Consider the following 21,009-nt stretch of genomic DNA (forward strand, 5'->3'; position numbering starts at 1 on the left):
ATCTGGATTTCTCTTTCCTTCTCTAGATTCAGGAAGTTTTCAGCTATTATTTCTTCAAATAAATTTTCTATTCCTTTTTCTCTCTCTCCTCCTTCTGGGATCCCTATAATGTCAATGTTACTACACTTGATGGTGTCACTGAGTTCACTTAGTCTATTTTCATTTTGCATTTGTCCTTCTCTCTCCTGTTCAGCTTGATTGCTGTCCATTACTCTGTCCTACAGGTCACAGATCCATTCTTCTGTTTTCTCTAGTCTACTATCTATTCTCTCTTGTGGGTGTATTTTTCATTTCATTCATTGAGTTATTCGTCCCTGATTGGTTCTTTTTTATGTTTTCTATCTCTTCCTTGAGGGTCTCACTGAGGTCCTCCACTCTTTCTTCAAGTTCAGTGAGTATCGTTATGATTTTTATTTTTTTATTTTATTTTATTCAATTTGATTCGATTCGATTTTATTTTATTTATTTAGAGAGAGAGAGAGCATGTGCAAGCAGGGGAGGGGCAGAGAGAAGGAGAAAGAGAGAATCCCAAGCAGTGGGATTCACACACTAACAGTGTGGAGCCTGATGCAGGGCGCAAACTCATGACCTGAGCCAAAACCAAGAGTCAGATGCGTAAGTGACTGAGCCACCCAGGCACCCCCTGATTGGGCAAATCCTTTTAATATTAAGATAATCATTGTTTATTGTGTTTGTTTGTTTTTTTGTGTGGTTCATGCTTTTTATGTCTTATCTAAGAAATGTTTGGCTAACCCAATATCACAGGGTTTTCTCTCTTCTTCTAGCAATGTATAGTTTTAGCTCATCTATTCAGGTCTATGATCCACTTCAAGTTAACCTTTGTATGGAGTAAAAAGAGTGACAAACTTTGTGTTCTTTCTATTCAGATACCCATTGCTCCTGCACTATTTATTGAAGTGATCATCCTTTCTTCATGGAATTACTTTGGCACCTTTGTCAGAGGTGTATAGTTCTATTTCTGGATCCTCTGGTTTGTCCCATTGCTCTATATGTCTTTCAGTCCACAAATATCACACTGTCATGATTACTGTAGTTTTGCAGTGAATCTTGCAATCAGGTAGTAAAAGTCCACCCACCCTTGCCCTACACTTTCAAAAGTATTTTGTTTATTCTAGGTCCTTTGCTTTTCCATTCAAATTTCAGAATCAACTTATAAATGTCTTTAAAAACAAAAGCCTGCTATGATTTTGAACACACACTGAATTCATCAAAGAACTGCCATCTTAACGATGTTGTTTTGCAATCCATGAACATGTATATGTATCCTTTTAAATCTTAGTTAATTTCTCTTTATAGTGTTTGCTGTTTTTAGTGTATAAGTCTTGCCTATATTTTGTTAGATGTATTGACTCTTCTATTCTAATGCTTTTTTAAATGGAGTTGTTTACTTGATTTCATTTTTCTTACCATTGATTTCTAATTATACAATTATGGGAATGCAAGCTGGTGTAGCCTCTCTGGAAAACAGTATGGAGCTTCCTAAAAAAATTAAAAATAAAACTACCCTACGACCCAGCAATTGCACTACTACGCATTTATCCACAGGATACAGGTGTGCTGTTTCGAAGGGACACATGCACCCCCATGTTTATAGCAGCACTATCGACAACAGCCAAAGTATGGAAAGAGCCCAAATGTCCATCGATGGATGAATGGATAAGGAAGAGGTGGTATATATATATAATGGAGTATTACTCGGCAATCAAAAAGAATGAAATCTTGCCATTTGCAACTACGTGGATGGAACTGGAGGGTATTAAGCTAAGTGAAATTAGTCAGAGAAAGGCAAATATCATATGACTTCACTCATATGAGGACTTTAAGAGACAAAATAGATGAACATAAGGAAAGGGAAACAAAAATAATATAAAAACAGGGAGGGGGATAAAACATAAGAGACTCTTAAATATGGAAAACAGAGAGAGGGTTACTGGAGGGGTTGTGGGAGGGGGGAATGGGCTAAATGGGTAAGGGGCATTAAGGAATCTACTCCTGAAATCATTGTTGCACTATATGCTAACTAATTTGGATGTAAATTTAAAAAAAATAAAATAAAATAAATAAAGAAGACATCTGGAAAAAAAAAGAAATACAATTAATTTTTCATGTTGACCATGTAGCTTATGATCTGGCTAAAGTCACACATTCTAGTGGCTTTTGGGTAACTCTCTTAGGATTTTCTCCATGAAAAATCATGTTGTCTGACATAGAAATAGTTTCACTTCTATTATTTTTATAATAATATTAAATATACTATATTAAATATTATAAAAATATATAAATATAGAAAATAATATAAATATAAAATAGTCTTTTATTATTTCTTCTTTTTTTTTTTTTCAACATTTTTTATTTATTTTTGGGACAGAGAGAGACAGAGCATGAACGGGGGAGGGGCAGAGAGAGGGAGACACAGAATCGGAAACAGGCTCCAGGCTCCGAGCCATCAGCCCAGAGCCTGACGCGGGGCTCGAACTCACGGACCGCGAGATCGTGACCTGGCTGAAGTCGGACGCTTAACCGACTGCGCCACCCAGGCGCCCCTTTTATTATTTCTTCTTACCTTGTTGCACTAGCTAGGACTTCAAGTACAATGATGAATAGGAGTGATAAACACAGGCATCCATGCCTTGTTCACGATTTTAGGTAGAAAACACTGAGTGTCATCTTAGCCTTGAGTTTTCACAGCTGCCCTTGGCCAGATTGACAAGTTTCCTTTTATTCTTAGTTTGCTGAGTATTGTTATCTTCAGTGGGTATTGAATTTTTTCAAATGCTTTTTATATATTTATTGAAATGATCATATGATTTATCGACTTTGTTCTCTTAACGTAGTAGATTACATTGATTCATGTTAAGCCAACCTTAAATTCCTGAGATAAACTCCACCTGCTCATGATGTATTATCCTTTATACGATATTGTTGAAATTGACTTGGTAAAATCATAGTAAGGACTTTTTACATCTATGTTAACAAGATCTGTAGTTTTCCTTTTTTTTTTTGTAATACAATTGTCTGGTTTGAACATCACAGTAATACTAGCCTGGAAAGTGTTACCTCCTGTAATGTTTTCAGAAAGAATTTTGAGTAGAATTGGTACTATTTCTTCCATAAATGTTTGAAAAAAAATTCACTAGAGAAGCCATCCGAACTTCTAGTTTTCTTTATGGGAAAATTTTTAATTATAAATTTAATTTTCATAACTGATAGGGGGCTACTCAAATTCTCCACTTTTCTTGGGTCAGTGTTGGTCATTTGTGTCTCTTGGTGAGCATGTCAATTTCATCTAAGTTGCTGCATTTAGTGGCATAAGGCTGTCTCTTATTAACGTTTTCAAATGCCTGAAGGATAATGAAAAACCCTCCTTTAATCTAGATGTTGGTAATTTGTCTTGATTGTCTGAGCTACAAGTTTATCAGTTTTATTTGAAAAGACTAGTATTTTGCATTCAGGGATTTTCTCTGTCCATTTTCTAGTACACGGATTTCTGCTCTTCACAATTTTTCTCCTTCTCTATATATTGGGTTTATGTTGCTCTTCTTTTCCTAGCTTCCTAAGATGAGAATTTAGATCATTAATTTTAGGTCTTTTTACTTTTCCAATGTGAACATTTAGAGTTGTAAACTGGCCTCCAAGCACTACTTTCCCTGAATCCCACAACGTTTGACGTGTTGCATTTTCATCAACTGAGTTCAGGGCAAAATGCTTTCTCACTCCCCTTGTGATTTCTTCTTTGATTCATGAATCGTTTTAGAAGTATGTTGCTTCATTTCAAATATTTGAGGACTTCCTAGTTATCTTATTCTCAATTGATCTCTGGCTTCATTCCATTTTTTAAATCAGAGAACATATCCTGTATGATTTCGATTTTTTAAAATGTACTGAGGTTTGTTTTATGGTCCAGCACTTAATACATCCTATTGAACATTCCATGGCCACTTGGAAAGAACATGTATTGTAGGTGTAGTGTCCTATAAATATCAGTTAGGCCAGAGTGGTTAATGGTGGTGTTGAGATTATCTCCATCTTTGCTGATATTTTATGTAGTTGCTCTATCAATTACTTGAGAAGCTTGTTAAAATCTCCATCTATGGAACACAGACATTTATGATTTTTAATACCTTCCTGACGAATTGACCTTTTAGAAAAAATCACTGTACAGTGTAATAATCTTATCAACATAGGTGTTATTTTCCAAACATCTCGTAGTTCTCCCTTCTAATTACTTTAAATTCTCCACAATTCCACTTGAGTTTGAACTTTGAAGGCTGTAGACCTCTCCACTCCCTTCCCACTGGTATTGAGAGGCCACCATGTCCCCCCCACCCCCACCCCCGGCCCCAGCTCTCACACGGAAGAGCCTGGAAGGCTCTAACTCCATAGTAAAGGAAGAATGGTTTAATAACCTGTATGTCAATAAAATTTATATTAACCCTTCTTAAGGCTGTTGGGTTTTGTGATATTCCAAGCGGGTAGAGATTATTTGGGGCAAGTTGCTAATTGTAGAATATGAAGTAGAGGGATCAATGCTGAGTGATTTTTAAATGATCTATTTCAAGAGAGACATTAGCTCTCCTATCGCTCCTCAGGAAGTGAGGGGCTGAGAGTATGTATCTACACTGAAATTTAAGTAAATGGCAGCTAGAGAACTGAACATAGATTTTGATGCGGGTTTTTGTTTGTTTTTGAGAGAGAGAGAGAGAGAGGAAAGGAGGAGGGAGGGACAAGCAGGGGGGAGGGGAAGAGTGAGAGGGAGAACCCCACGCAGGCTCCGTGCCTAGCATGCAGCCTAATGCAGGGCTCGATCTGAAGACCATGAGATCATGACCTGAGCCAAAGTCAAGAGGCAGATGCTTAACCAACTGAGCCACCCAGGTGCCCTTCGATGTGTAGAATTTTAGAGCATTGTCACATGATTGTATTTTTTTACATTATTGCATTTTAAAGCAAATGAAGCAGATATAGTTTCGTTTCTGAAACCATTACAGAGCATTTATCAATACAACATTCATCCATCCTTATTCACCTACTATTTGGAGCTTTGTTTTTTTTTTTAAATGTATTTGATACCTACAAATATCTATGTGCTTTTTTTCCCCCTCAGTTATTTGGGAAACCTCAAAAAGGGTAGTCACACCCAAAGCTTCTTAAGCATCTTGCTATAATTTAATCTGAACAAACTGTTGTGCACAAATACAGAAAAACATATGTAGGCCTTAGATAGCATATTGCTATAATTCTTAAGCTTCTTAAGCATCTTGCTATAATTTAATCTGAACAAACTGTTGCGCACAAATACAGAAAAACATATGTAGGGCTTAGATCGCACGGTGATCCCTCTTGGTCCAACTGTTCGAAACGTGTAATTTTCAAAGGCTGTGTCAATGTACCTAAGCAAAGGACAAATACAAAAGAAAATGCTGGGGCCTGAGCATCTACTGTGATTAACTGTGAAACCCACGGGGTCATTTCAGTAGAGAGCCACCTACAGAGCAAGCCAACCCAAATATACACTGAGTGCCCACCAGGGAACAGCTGATTCCTCGCAGCGATCAGAATGAATCCTCATAAAGACACTTGGCTATTGTTGCGTTCTTTTCGCTCAGCCAAGGCCACACAGCTGTAAGTGGTAGCTCTGGGGTTTGCAAGTAGACTTCCTGACACTATTCGTGGTGTCTGTTCCACTTTGCCAGAAAAACTTACAGATCAAGAGTTGGCAAACTTTCCCTGGAAAGGGCCCGACAGTAAATATTTTAAGCTCTGCAAACCATATGGTCTCTGTCGCGAGGACTGAACCTCCACTCTTGCAGTGAGAAAACAGCCACAGACAATATGTAAATAAACGAGTTTAGCTGTGTCCCGATAAAACTTTATTTGCAATAAGAGGAGGTGGGCTGGATTTGGCCCAGGGGTTGGGATTGGCGGACCCCCGCTACAGATTGAAACGTACAAACCAACCATCAAGGAATCAGGCTCTAAAGGTTCCGCTTTTCTATCTTTCCAGGGCCATTTTTCATTACCGCTGCGCTTACTCTACTGAATTGTACGCAATCATTACGATTTCACTGTAAATTCATCCTCCAGTCCCTCTCTGCTCCACAATGCCAACTTTCCTTTCCCTAGCACAGATTCTCGCTTTGTCGATAAACACTGTCAAGCAGCGATCAACACCTTATTTTTAAAAATGAGGACCCACTTGGGAAAAATAAGTTGGTTTTTTTTTTCCTCTGAGTAAAAATAGTTTCACCGGGTCCCCAAATGGAAAACCAGCGTAAAGATTTTGTGCTGTACTGAATATTTTTAAATGCTAATGAAAAACTGGTACTGCCTTTTAGTTACCAAGATGCCAAGAGGTGGGTATCAGAGTTACCTTCCTGATCTTCCGTTCCTTAACTTTATATAGTGCGTTAGGATTCAAATGCGTTATTTCATTTGTCTTTGAAGTACCAATTATCATGGACAAACTGAAAGGGATGTGCCCGGGGCCGGTGCTGTGCTGGGCACATGAAATAAGGAAATCAACAAAATCGCGCTTCCTTGCCTGTCTCCTCTTTCCTCCTACCTGGAGACCCACACACCCACAAAAGCAGTTCTGGAAAGGTTCTTCTCATGGTGGGGGCCCAGGGAGCTCGGTTCCCCGCAGGTCCCTGCTTTGTTGGACTGAAAGCTGCATGTGGAAGTTAGAGCAGATCCTTTGCTGGAAAACCAAACAGGGCAGGAAGCTCTCTGGTCTTGGGCCACTCACCACTGCTTTACGGGATAACTCTCTCCAGGGACTCATCTACACGGTTACAAATAACCATTTTTCAAATTCTTAGACTCTTTGGTCAATGTCAAGTTAGTTCTTATTATTGTGTTTACTACTTGCTCGGAAAGTTGGTTTTATTTCCCCCAAATAAATATAAATTTCTTCCAGTCTCTGTTTCCGCTTCTATCCCCTCTGAGGTGACATTATTCAGTATATTTACCTTTCCAGTGCCAATATCCTCTCTGCATATAGTCAGTCCCCTGTGTCTGTCTGCTGGCCTTTCTTCAACTAAGTTTAAAGAGTATAAATAAGGGGCGCCTGGGGGGCTCAGTCGGTTAAGCATCTGACTTCGGCTCAGGTCATGATCTCCCAGTTTGTGGGTTTGAGCCTCGAGTCAGGCTCTGCGCTGACAGCTCGGAGCCTGGAGCCTGCTTCAGATTCTGTGTGTGTCTCTCTCTCTGCCCCTGCCCGCTTGTGCATGTGCACTCTCTCTCTCTCCGTCTCAAAAATAAATAAATAAACATTAAAAAAAAGTGTATAAACAATATAAAGTGGGCTCCTCATTTGAGCCATCATGTTACTCAGTCAAAGCCATTTGTTCCAGATCTGCTATTAATTTGTTCAGACCCTGTTGGCTGGCTGATCCGTAAAGCTGCCCGAATGTTTCCACCAAGCACCCTCATTAGTTTAGAACACGCTTAGCTGCAGGGAAGGGTTTTTAGGCACCAGGAATGGACGAAGCAGGGAGACCGCGGCACGCAGCCTTGCCCCAGGTCTGCTTACCTCCGCGATCAGGTCATGGAGCTCTCCTTCGCTCGGGCAGCACCCTAGCGACCTGATAATTGTTCCGATCTCTCTGCGGAAAAAGTGGTCAACAGTTTTAGAACATAAACTTTGGAAAGCAAGCGCTGTGCTTCTCTAAACAAGGTCAGGGCAGATGTAGCACCAAGGTCACTCAATTAAGTTCTACCTCGTGAGGACAGCAGATACTTTTCCGGGGGAAGGAAAAGGCAGACAGATGAACCAAAGGGAGAAGAAAGAAGTGTTTGCGTGGATTAGCCCGAGCTCAAATCAGAAAGTTCTAGAAAATGAAAACAGGGGAGGGGGCAAGAAAAAGAAGTGTCAGGCACTCACTAGCTGATTTTAAGTTAATTAGCTGTTTCAAACCTCAGTTTCTGCATCTATAAAATGGGGACAATAATATCTCCCTCAGAGGTTTGTGTTAAAGTCCACATTAGTGGCAAAATACTGAAAAGCGTGGCCCCTAGTGTCAGATTGTCAGGGTTCAGATCTGAGCTCTATCACGTGCTAGGCTGCACAGGTTAATCTCTGGGTTTAGAAGCCTACCTGGTGGTTAAAACCTAGTGACTTCGTGCAAATACTTAGAAAGGGGCGGGGAACACCCTAAGAGTAAAATAATATGAACTATCATAATATAAAGCATAGTTCTTGCTTTATACTATGCAAGATTTATTGAATGGCATACACTCAATAAATATTAGTTATGTCCCTGCCCTCCCCATAATGATGTAATTCAATTCAGCAAATAACCTAAGAAAAGTATAAATTCTATTCGGTACTCCCTAGATGTGAAGAGAGGGGATTTAGAATAGATTATTAAAGATTTCCACTTAAAATTATTAAAATTAAAGATGCAATATTTGAATGTTAACTTAATTTCACAAATATGCACTTGAATAGAATTTTTAAATATTTATTTATTTATTTTGAGAAAGAGAGTGAGAGAGGGAGAGCGTGAGCAAGGAGAGGGACAGAGGCAGGGAGAGACAATCCCAAGCAGGCTCCGAGCTGTCAGCACAGAGCCTGATGTGGGGCTCAATCCCAGGACACTGGGATCATGACCTGAGCCCAAATCAAGAGTCAGATGCTTAACCAACTGAGCCACCTAGGCACCCCACTTGACTAGAATATTTAATTTTTTTTACCACTCTGGGTAATAATGGTGTTATACTTACTCCCTATTTTACTGAGAAAACATTTTTTTTAAGTTTATTTATTTATTTTGAGAGAGAGGGAGGGAGGGAGAGAGGGAGGGGCAGAGAATCCCAAGCAGGCTCCACTGTCAGTGGAGAGCCCCATGCGGTCATTAGATCATGACCTGAGCCAAAACCACGAGTTGGATGTTTAACCGACTGAGTCCCCCAGACGCCCTGTGAAAACATTAAAAAAATTTTTTTTAATGTTTTTATTTATTTTTGAGATGGAGAGAGACAGAACATGAGCAGGGGAGGGGCAGAGAGAGAAGGAAACCCAGAATCTGAAGCAGGCTCCAGGCTCTGAGCTGTCAGCACAGAGCCTGACGTGGGGCTTGAACTCATGGACCGTGAGGTCGTGACCTGAGCTGAAGTCGGACGCTCAACTGACTGAGCCACCCTGGCACCCCTGAGAAAACAGTTTAAATTAGAATGTTAGGCTTCTTCACTTACAGAGGCTGCGGGATGAGCAGCGAGGGAAAATCAAAAGTCTTTAACTGCGGAAGACGGGATTCTTAATTTTCATTTACTGATTTTCCTTTGTAACAAACACGGCCCACTATACACGCCACGTCTTCCTGTGGACTACGTTTCACACCGGCCGGAGTACCTCAGTCTGTAAACTTCTGCATTGCTTTTCCCGCCCAGGTCCCTCGTGAAGGCAGGATCTAAACATGATGGTGTGCATAGAAACTGAAGCATTTTACAAGACTATACTTTCGAGAAGTCCCTAAAGATGTGCCGTGAATCTGGCTAACACTGAACTAGTAAACATATCGTTGTAACATCAGACTGGCTGCTGTATACATTAGACCAAAGAGAGGCAGGGACAAAAACATGATTTGGTAAGTATTCACAGATTTAGCCCTTCCATAACCTTCCGGGCCTTTTGCTATGTGCATCAGGAAACCGAAACTCCAGGGGCGCCTGGGTGGCTCAGTTGGTTGAGCATCTGACTTCAGCTCAGGTCATGATCTCGTGGTTTGTGAGTTCGAGCCCCGCGTCGGGCTCTGTGCTGACAGCTCAGAGCCTGAAGCCTACTTCAGATTCTGTCTCCCTCTCTCTCTGCCCTTCCCCCACTTATGCTCTGTCTCTGAAATAAACATTAAAAAAAGAATTAAAAATACATAAATAAATAAAACATTTAAAAAAAAGAAAAGAAAAGAAAACTGAAGAAACTCCAGAATCAGAGGGACCTGAAGAAAAGCTGGTTACCCTACACCAGAGGCAGGGGTGGGGGTAGGGGGTGGAGAGGGGACCTGGAACCGCCTGCGGGCAGGCGTGTAGGACAGCGGCCCTTTCGTCCGTCTGGCTACTGAGCACTGCGCAGGTGGCTAGCCCAAACAAAAACAGGCTGTAAGTGTAAAATACAGATTTCAAAAACTGAGCACACACACACAAAAAAATGTAAAATATCTCATCGATCATTTTTAAATTGACACATGTTGAAATGACAATATTTTAGACATATTGGGTTGACTAACAATTACTAAAATTAATTTCACCTGTTTCTCTTTTGCCTTTTGTTTCCTTGTGGCTACTAGAACATTTTAAATTATCAGTCTAATACTCCCTATTTCTGGAAACGGCTAGGAAGAGCCGTCATCACGAGTCAGACGTTGAGAGGTACACAGAAAGAGAGAGAGAATCACCTTGCGCCGTGTCAGCAAGGTAATTGTTCTCCCTCGTGCCTCTCTGAGAAACGTTAATCAGGTGTTTGTTTGTTTGTTTTTTAATTTTTTAATTTATTTTTTGAGTCTGTCCGCAGAGAGCCCGAGCGGGGCTCGAACTCACGAACCGCGAGACCGTGACCTGAGCCAAAATCAAGAGTCAGACGCTTAGCCGACTGAGCCCCCCCAGGTGCCCCCTGAACCAGGTTGCAACGAGCCCTTGGTCGCTGCCAGCCCCCAAGACACAGGAAGGGCTGACTATTAGGTGGCGGGCCGGGCGGCGTCCAGCCCCAGACACGACGCACAGGAGGGCCTGAGCGGGAGGAAGGTGTGGGCCGGAGACACAGCTCTGGCAGCGAAGCCGTGGGCTCTGACAGGAGTGTGCTGGCAGGAAGACACCAGCCAGGGGTCCAGGAGGAACTCTCTAGAGGGCCCGCGCTGACCCAGCGGTACGAGGAAGAGGCCCGCGTTAGCCACGGAGGAGAGGAGCCAGAGGGGAGGCGCGAACTCCGCACAGGGCCGCGTCCAGGGAGCTGAGGAAAGACGTGGGGAAAGCGAGCCTCATCTCAGTGTCCCATGCTGCAGAGAGCATGGGTTTAGGGAAGGAAGATCAGTTGTGATATTTGAGGAGGGAAGGCGCCGTCGAAATCAGACTGCACGGGGTCCAGGAGGATGGGTCCGGGGAGCGAAGGGGAGGAAGTGATGTCTGGGGAGGGGGGCAGAGGCGTGGGGCCAGGGAAGATTCTGTAAGAAACGTAAGACCGGAGGGAGGTGGGCACTCGGGAACGCGGATGGGCAGGGGCCAGCGCGGAGAGGGCTGGAGAGACCAGGGCTCGCGAGGGGGTGCTCCTGGGGAGGTGGGAGCACTCAGGGGGCACACAGCTGGCCCGGGGCCTGCCACCCGCAGGCTCCGTGTCAGAAGGGCAGGTCCTTCCTTCCCACCTGGAAAGGTCTTCTCTACCCCTCTGGCTCCCCTTTGAAGAACCGATCACCATGTCTCCTCCTCTGAGCGAATCCAGCCAGGACGACCCACTTTGCCCACGGAAAACAGCTCGTCTGATGCCCTCCAGCCATGCAGGCGCTACTTTTCTCCGGCCCTGAAGCACGGAGCCTGACTCCGCTAGGGGGAAAGGGCAAAGCTTCTCGGGCCGATGAGTCCACAGCGGCCTGAAGAACAATACAACTCAAGAACTCACCCCGAAGCCCTACAAACTGGCCCGCGAGCTGTGGGCAGCGGCGAATTCACCGAGCATTCGTGCTCCTTTGCTGCCGTCAACCAGTCAGACCTGCCGTCTCCTGTCCTGGATTCTGGGCCCCTGAACCTTCCATCCTGCCTGCTCTATTAATCCCTAACCCTGAGCAACTCCCCGGTTTCCTTCCTCTACTCCTGCAAAGCACTGCGGGAAGAAAAGACCTAACACAAAGATCACGGGCTGCTGCAGATTCACGCCGTCCAACATCCAGCGTCCCGCATGCTGCCTAACCCCCTTGCTTTCGCTTCCTGCTGCTTCCCTAGCAAACTGCCCCCCGAACAGCTATTCTGAATCATCTCCAGCCTCACGCTCAAAACCACAGGTACGCCCAATCTCAGCGGAAGACCCCACAGGCCTGTCACCTGCGTCCCCCCCCATGCGAACCGGGCACTGCTGACCCGCCGACTGCCCGCTCGGCCAGCCCAGGCCGCACAGCTACGCGCCGCAGCCTGGGTAGAGGCAGCTCACGGCTCTGAAGGCGGCAGAGTCCAAGGCTCTGTCAGACTCCGGGCCTGGTGAGAACCCTGCTTCCGGCTTGTGGATGACCGCCTTTCTCCGTATCCTCCCATGGCCGACAGTGAGCGAGCTCTGGGTCTCCCTCTTCTTTCAAGGGCCCCAATCCATCGCGGGGACCCCACCCCCGTGACCTCATCTAGACTTAATCACTTCCCAAAGGCCCACCACCTCCAAACACCATCACGTGGGGGGGGGGGGGGGGCAAGGCTCCATCATATGAATTCGGGAGGGACACACATCCGATGGTGGGCGCCCCCACTACAGGCCTGGCCCCTATACCGCCTTCCAAGTGTGTACAAGCCTCCCCTCCTCTCCCTCTCAGCCTCCGAGGAACTCAAAGTGCCCTTCCTTAATAAAGCTCACCCCTCTCCATTTTCCTGAGTTCCAGGCTGGGCTCCTTTTCTCCCCCCAGCAAGTATACACATTATTCAGTGCTCATCTCGGTGTGCGTAGTCTTAACCCCCTCGGTCTCGGCTCTTTTTCTGGACACACTTGCCTCCCGCTCAACATCTTCATTCAGCCCTTTACTAGTGGCTTCCTCTTTTGCCCTGAGATATTCACGTAACTTCCCTCTCTTAAGACACTTCTAACAGGTGCCTTACCGCCTCCAACTACTCTCCCTCCGCTTCCTTTGCTAGCACAGCCCTTGTTCTAAGTCGCTCATCTTGGGGGCGCCTGGGTGGCTCAGTGGGTTAAGCATCTGACTCTGTTTTCGGCTCAGGTCGCCATCTCACGGTTTGTGAGCTGGAGCCCCACGTCGGGTTCTGCACTGACAGCGTGGAGCCTGCTTGGGATTCTCTCTCCCTCCCTCCCTCCCTCTGCTTCTCCCTTGCTCTCCCGCACACTCTCTCTCTCTGTCTCTTTTAAAATATATAAATAAACCTTACAATGAATGAATCAGTCATCTTGTAGCTGTCAGGACACCACCCGCCATTCACTGTGGACCTGCCGGCCTAGCTCTTGGCCACATGCTCAGTCTGTCCTGTCTTAGCCTCTCCACCCCTCTCTTCCTCCCACGGTCCCTCAACTGCCCCCTGCCTGGACCCCTGGTTGCAGGATGACCTCACTGTTCAAAGTGTTACAGGGGCCTAAGAGAAGAAACCCACCACTCGGATCCGGGCAGAGAGAAGCCTGCCACTTGGATCTGGACAGAGAAAGGCCCACGGCTCAATCGGGGACAGGAGAGAGGCCCGCCGCTCGGATCTGGACAGGAGAGAGGCCCGCCGCTCAGATCTGGCCGGAGAGAGGCCCACCGGTCATCACAGCACCGGCACCTGCAGGGAGAGAGGGACAGAAAGCCCGTGCAGGGCGGCAGCAGTGGGGGACCGGAGTGGCAGGCAAGGGGAACACAGGGTTAAGGCGGCCGCTCTGGAGAGGCACGCGCAGCTTCTGGCCAGAAGCTGAATTCAGTGCAGCCGCCAGTCCCGCGGTCCCCACGGACGCCTTGACCCCCCGCGACAGTCCCATGGGGTGTGCGCCTTGTCCTCTCCATTTCACAGACCAGGAGATGATCCCGAGATGTTCAATAACTTACCAGGGCCACAAATAGCTGCGCATTCTAGCCGCCCCCCACCCCCCCAGAGCAGGGGGCCGGGGCTGCGGGCCCAACCAGGGGGCAGGACAGCGACACAGGAGACTGACTGGCCTTCCGGCTGGGAGCCGTCACCTCCTCTGGGACTTGGAGAAGGAGACCCCGCAGCCCACTCCCTCCCCTCCACCACCTTCGGGCTGCAAGGGGAGTGGTAACCGCGCACAGGGTTTCACCAGCGGGCGGGCTCTGTTGTCAACTGCTCTAAATCCTCTTACCCGCTTCCTCCCCACAGCAGCCCTGCGAGGACGACCCACCAAAACCAGGCCACAGAAAGATTGGGTAACTTCCCCAGCACCCTGGGAAGTAGTGGCTGGGATCCTGACACACACAGGCTGGAATCCACACGCCTCAGCCCTGCACACCGCCACCTCTCATAAACCTGATCCAGTATGTCACGAGACGGAGGGAACTTGGGGACTGTGACAAGGCGCCTCCAAAGAAGAGTGGAGGTTCCATCCCACGGGAACCTTGAAGACAGATCCAGGGCGCCAAACAGATGACCCAAGGGACAGAGTTGGCCCTCAGATAAGGTTTTGCTCAGCGCAGTGTTGGTTCATAACATCTGTGTCTTCAGGAGTGCCCCAGACTGTATCCCTCGCACATGCACATCACAGGCCTGGTCCCTTGGGAACCAGGGTCTATCACTCCTGGAAAATAGCAATTTTGTACGGTAGGAATTTACCTGCAAGAAGGGGGGGAATGAGCCAGTGACCTCTGAAAGTTTTCTCCCCAGGGGCTCTGATTCTAAGATTATACTTACACACACACACACACACACGCACACACACACCGGTGGCTTATGTAAGTGAATATTCTTGCTCTTAGAAGATACACACTGGAGGATTTCAGGGGAAAGGTCACAGCGTCTACAGCTCACTCTCAAATAGTCCAGCAAAATAAAATAATAAAACGTATAAATACATAGATCGTGTAAATGTAGTGTGTGTGTACATCATGAAAGAGAGGGAACACAGGCAAAAGCAAATGCGCCAGAATGTTAATAATTGGTGCATCTAGGGGACCGTACACAAGAATTCCTTCCATGCGCCACTCTTACTATTTGTCTAGACGTGTTAAGTTCTTTAAATAAAAAGTGTTCGTGAAAGAAAATAATAACAAGAAGTGGGTGCCTGGCTGGCTCAGTCGGAGCATTCCACTCTTGATCTTGGGTCGTGAGTTCAAGCCCCACGTCAGGCATGGAGATTAGTAAAAAGTAAACTTAAAAAGGAAACACAAGATAAGGACCTTTCATTCTCAGGCAGGAAAACCAAAGTAGTAAGAAATAACAACAGAAATCCTGCCTCATATAAACTATCTGCAAAACAATTTACTTTTTTGTGTTATACTATATTTATCATGTTTGGCTTAAGAAGTTGATTATTGGGACGCCTGGGCGGCTCCGTCGGTTAAGCGTCCAACTCTTGATCTTGGCTCAGGTCACGATCTCACGTTCATGAGATCAAGCCCCATGTCAGGTTCTGTGCTGACAGTGCAGAGCCTGCTTGGGATTGTCTCTCTTTCTGCTCTTCCCCTGCTTGCGTTCTTTCCTTTCTCTCTCTCTCAAAATAAATAAATAATTTTTTAAAAAGTTGATCACTAACGATGTCTTAGTTTACAGGAAAATACATTAGTGACAACATTCTTCAATTTCACAACAAAATCAGTTACAATATTCTTAACTCAGTACTTAAGCATTTAAAAAAAAACCTGGGGGCACCTGCCTGGCTCACTTCATAGAGCATGTGACTCGTGATCTCAGGGTTGAGTTCAAGCCCCATGCTGGGTGTACAGATTACTTTAAAATGGAAAACCCGATAGACTCCACCAAAAGTCTACTAGAACTGATACATGAATTTAGTAAAGTCTCAGGATACAAAATCAATGTACAGAAATCAGTTGCATTCTTATACACTCATAATGAAGCAACAGAAAGACAAAGAAACTGATCCCATTCACAATTGCACCAAGAAGCATAAAATACCTAGGAATAAATCTAACCAAAGATGTAACAGATCTGTATGCTGAAAACCATAGAAAGCTTATGAAGGAAATTGAAGAAGATACAAAGAAATGGCAAAACATTCCATGCTCATTGATTGGAAGAATAGATCTTGTTAAAATGTCAATACTACCCAAAGCTATCTACACATTCAACGCAATCCCAATCAATTGCACCAGCATTCTTCTCGAAGCTAGAACAAGCAATCCTAAAATTCCTATGGAACCACAAAAGACCCCAAAGTAATAATATTGAAGAAGAAAACCAAAGCGGGAGGTATCACAATCCCAGACTTTAGCCTCTACTACAAAGCTGTCATCATCAAGACAGCATGGTATTGGCACAAAAACAGACACATAGACCAATGGAATAGAATAGAGACTCCAGAATTGGACCCACAAAAGTATGGCCAACTAATCTCTGACAAAGCAGGAAAGAATATCCAATAGAAAAAAGACAGTCTCGTTAACAAATGGTGCTGGGAGAACTGGACAGCAACATGCAGAAGGATGAAACTAGACCACTTTCTTATGCCGTTCACAAAAATAAACTCAAAATGGATAAAGGACCTCAATGTGAGACAGGAAACCATCAAAACCCTAGAGGAGAAAGCAGGGAAAAACCTCTCTGACCTCAGCTGCAGCAATTTCTTACATGACACATCTCCAAAGGCAAGGGAATTAAAAGCAAAAATGAACTATTGGGACCTCATGAAGATAAAAAGCTTCTGCACTGCAAAGGAAACAAGCAACAAAACTAAAAGGCAACCAATGGAATGGGAAAAGATATTTGCAAATGACATATCAGACAAAGGGCTAGTATCCAAAATCTATAAAGAACTCATCAAACTCCACACCCGAAAAACAAATAATCCAGTGAAGAAATGGGCAGAAAACATGAACAGACACTTCTCTAAAGAAGACATCCAGATGGCCAACAGGCACATGAAAAGATGCTCAACGTCGCTCCTCATCAGGGAAATACAAATCAAAACCACACTCAGATACCACCTCACACCAGTCAGGGTGGCTAAAATGAACAAATCAGGAGACTACAGATGCTGGCGAGGATGCGGAGAAATGGGAACCCTCTTGCACTGCTGGTGGGAATGCAAGCTGGTGCAACCACTCTGGAAAACAGTGTGGAGGTTCCTCAAAAAATTAAAAATAGATCTACCCTATGACCCAGCAATAGCACTGCTAGGAATTTACCCAAGGGATACAGGAGTACCGATGCATAGGGGGCACTTGTACCCCAATGTTTATAGCAGCACTTTCAACAACAGCCAAAGTATGGAAAGAGCCTAAATGTCCATCAGCTGATGAATGGGTAAAGAAATTGTGGTTTATATACACAATGGAATACTATGTGGCGATGAGAAAGAATGAAATATGGCCTTTTGTAGCAACGTGGATGGAACTGGAGAGTGTGATGCTAAGTGAAATAAGTCCTACAGAGAAAGACAGATACCGTATGTTTTCACTCTTATGTGGATCCTGAGAAACTTAACAGAAACCCATGGGGGAGGGGAAGGAAAAAAAAAAAAAGAGGTTAGAGAGGGAGGGAACCAAACCATAAGACACTCTTAAAAACTGAGAACAAATTGAGGGTTGATGGGGGGTGGGAGGGAGGGGAGGGTGGGTGATGGGTAGTGAGGAGGACACCTTTTGGGATGAGCACTGGGTGTTGTATGGAAACCAATTTGACAATAAACTTCATATATTGAAAAAAAAAAACAACTGAGAACAAGCTGAGGGTTGATGGGGGTGGGAGGGAGGGGAGGGTGGGTGATGGGTATTGAGGAGGGCACCTGTTGGGATGAGCACTGGGTGTTGTATGGAAACCAATTTGACAATAAATTTCATATAAAAAAAATCAAATCAAATCAAAATCAAAATCAAATCAAAAACTTGGCAGCACTGGATAGATCTAAGACATTGTGTTTCACGAAGTACAAGTTGCCAAGAGGCTGGCTATCGGTCTACTGTTCCTTGCAGGTAAAAGTACCTGGAGAAGACAGAGCCCCCCAGTGAGGAAGGCAGCACCGTGAACTGCTCCTTGTGGGCACAGGACCAGAGCAGTTTCTCTGCCGGACTCTTCACCGAGTACAGGGCTCAGGCTCGCTACAGATGGGACAGCACCTGCCAGCCACAGTCAGATCCACTCTGGCCCAAGAAGGCAGCTCCCTGCACGGGCGCCCCTCCAGCCTGGATCAGCAGGGGGAAGGCAGAGGGTGTTTAAGTACTACTAACCCTTTCTCCTCCGATGTGTTCTTTCTTCAAATGACAATGCATTAGGTGAATTTATTTCAAGAGGCCTCCCGCGTTCCCTGAGAGGAGAGGGGAGGGGAGAGGTGGGGAGGAGAGGAGCAGGAAATAGAGAGGCAAAGATGCCTCTTGTTCTAACTCGTCCCGGAATACAAGGCCAGAGGCACAGAAGACAGGACGATCCCGAGAGCTCCTCTTACTTAACGATTCTGCTGCCAATAACACGGGATTGCAGCAAAGCAGTCAGGTGGGCTTCCAGAACCCCAGATGCCCGGGAGGAGGCTGGGGTCCTGGCCATCAAGGAGGAAACCATGTAACTCACAGTTCAGCCTCAGGAGCAGAGAGACTCCTAAAGGTGAGTGAAGAAAAACGGGGGAAAAAAAGAGAGAAGGGCAAAAAAGAGCAGAGGCCAGAGAAACATCAGGCCATGAATTTCTGAGAAAGAGACAGAGGTCTAGAAAGGAGGAGAACCGAAAAAGAAAGAGCAAGAAAACACTGAAGGAGATGAGATTATAGCTTTTGGAGACAAGGAACAGAAATTCCCAAGCTTAATGGCGAAAATGAAAGACAGAAGTTCAGAAAGAAGAAATGACAAAGATACCAGACAACTGGAAAGTTGAGCAAAACTGTGAAATAAAGTGGTACAGTTACATACAACATTAAGGCTGATCAACCCACTTTACTTGCACGAACCGGGACTGTGAATCAAGCGAAATGATTGAGAATTATTTTAAAGTATCTTTTAAGACTACTCGTAACATTAGTCGATCGCTAAAGTCTTTTACGGTTATTAAAGTACCTTTTAAAGCAACTATTTAGGAACTTACTGAAGTCAATGTAGTAAAATAAAACTAAAATCGTTTTGTTTTTTGTTTTTTCTTTAATTTTTTTTAACTTTATTTATTTTTGAGACAGATAGAGACAGAGCATGAATAGGGAGGGGCAGAGAGAGAGGGAGACAGAGAATCGGAAGCAGGCTCCAGGCTCTGAGCCATCAGCCCAGAGCCCGACGCGGGGCTCAAACTCACTGACCGCGAGATCGTGACCTGAGCTGGAGTCGGACGCTTAACCGACTGAGCCACCCAGGCGCCCCTAAAATCGTTTTTGAATTTTAATAATCTCTTCCAAAGTCTTTTTGTCAGGCTTTTAGAAGAGAGTCCAGAGAAACGGCGCAAACGCATCTGCGTACAATGGGGAGTGTGCTGTTTTCAACTGGTTCCTCAAGAGGGAAAAGCCCTGACTGGAAGCATCTGCATTTCCACGGTGTCAACACAGCCATCTGGGCCAATTTTGAGCTGCCAGAGTGAAGTCACCGGGGGGAGGAGGTGGGAAGAGATGTTCCCGGTGTCCCCAGCACATCACCGCACGGCACCCCAGCACACGTACACGAGACAGATTTGCAACAACGTGGCTGGAACTAGAGTGTATTATGCTGGGCGAAATAAGTCAATCAGAGAAAGAAAGATATCATAGGATTTCACTCACATGTGGAATTTAAGAAACACAACAGATGAACATAGGGCAAGGGCAGGAAAAAATAAGATAAAAACAGACAGGGAGGCAAACCATCCGAGACTCCTAAATACAGAGAACAAACTGGGAGATGCTGGAGGGGAGGTGGGTGGGGGGATGGGCCTTAAGGAGGGCACTTGTTGGGATGAGCACTGGGTGTTGTATGTGAGCGATGAATCACTGGGTTCTACTCCTGAAACCAATACTACACCGTATGCTAACTAACTTGAAATGGGAAAAAAAAAAAAAAAAAAAAAGCGTAAGTAAGAGTCAAATGTGATGGTACTGCAATTAGGAAGTGGCCACTTTTGAGTCTTTATTACCTTTTCGTTGTTAATAAGCACCTTCATTTTCGCATTTTATAAGAACAGCCTGGAAAAGTACACAGGGCTTGACGAGTCTGGGTGACGCCCTCACGCAGGGGCCGTGCTAATCTCTGCGCCTTTCCAAACTGGGTGTCAGTGCCGCCCCAGGGAGCACCTTTGTTTTTTTCAATATAATTTCCTTGTAAGTTTGTGTAATTGACTTGTTCCAAAATGAGTGTGTAGCAGCCCTTGCAGGGTTCCTGGAAACCTAACCATCATCTCTGTGAGTCAGCACTGGACCCGATGTTTCTAGACAGGTTCATCCTCTGAACGAACGAGGGCCCCCTCACTGAGTGTTCGACCGTGTTTCTGAAACAGAAATTCGGTATGTTTATTGTAAAAAAAAAAAAAAAAAATCTGTTTTTCCTTTGGAAAATGTTTTTCTTTCTTTTAAATCAATTTCGTGGGGTTTTCCTTTTCTTAATCGAGGACCCCTGACTTTTGGCAGCATTTTCCAAGAAAATGAAAATCAACATTCACATAAAGTCTTTAAAAATCTGCAGGGCCATTTCATCCGCTTTGGCAGAGGAGACATTGCTGTGTGTGTCGATAAGAAGTAGGAACCAACTCCAGAAGCCTTTATGGTTAAATACTACGAATTTGTTTCTGTACTTGCACTATATATAATGCGTAGACGTGGGGACAAAATCGTTTCAGAACATACGAGTCACAGGAACGTTGCCCAAAAGTGGCACCGTTTAGGTTATACACAGCCTGTGTGACCAGGGCCTGGCTGGTCCTGGCAGGCGTCCAGTGGGTGCAGTACCACGTTCCTGACACAAGGTGGAGCCAGTGCCACGGAGCTAGGCCCTTGGCGAGTCTTCCGCGTAAGGGCAGGCTAAGGTCAAAATCGTTCAAAGTGAAGACCCCGTTCGGGACAATTGACACAATGCTAAGGGACAAAAGATAAGCAAAATATTTTACCTCCTGTACGGAATAGCGGATATTCGGCGACGTATAAGAGAATGCGGAAAGCGATTCAAAAATTTCTAAGAAGGAACAGAGCGGGATTCGAAAATGATTTCCATTTACTTCGTAAATATTTGCCAAACACGACTGTGTGCCAGGGACTG

At 45.1% G+C, this 21,009-nt stretch overlaps 1 protein-coding gene and 1 long non-coding RNA gene across 3 annotated transcripts in view; one reads left to right on the top strand and one right to left on the bottom strand.

Annotated features, from left to right (window-relative positions):
* The window catches only part of EFCAB2 (EF-hand calcium binding domain 2), a 131,217-nt gene that overhangs the window by 19,130 nt on the left and 91,078 nt on the right, over positions 1-21,009 (bottom strand). The window contains exon 3 of one of the 2 annotated variants that reach the window (XM_049633815.1): positions 7,553-7,625. The exons of the other annotated variant lie outside the window; for it this stretch is intronic. Within the exon in view, the coding sequence (XP_049489772.1) occupies positions 7,553-7,625 (73 nt within the window). The remainder of the gene's footprint in view (positions 1-7,552; positions 7,626-21,009) is intronic. 2 annotated transcript variants of the gene reach the window in all.
* LOC125925085 (uncharacterized) lies at positions 5,622-14,156 on the top strand. Its single transcript, XR_007458701.1, has 4 exons — positions 5,622-5,643; positions 9,412-9,608; positions 10,308-10,434; positions 14,029-14,156. It is a non-coding gene; the product is annotated as an uncharacterized LOC125925085 (long non-coding RNA).

Source organism: Panthera uncia, chromosome F1, assembly GCF_023721935.1.
Source record: "Panthera uncia isolate 11264 chromosome F1, Puncia_PCG_1.0, whole genome shotgun sequence".
In the NCBI taxonomy this organism is placed as follows: Eukaryota; Metazoa; Chordata; class Mammalia; order Carnivora; family Felidae; genus Panthera; species Panthera uncia.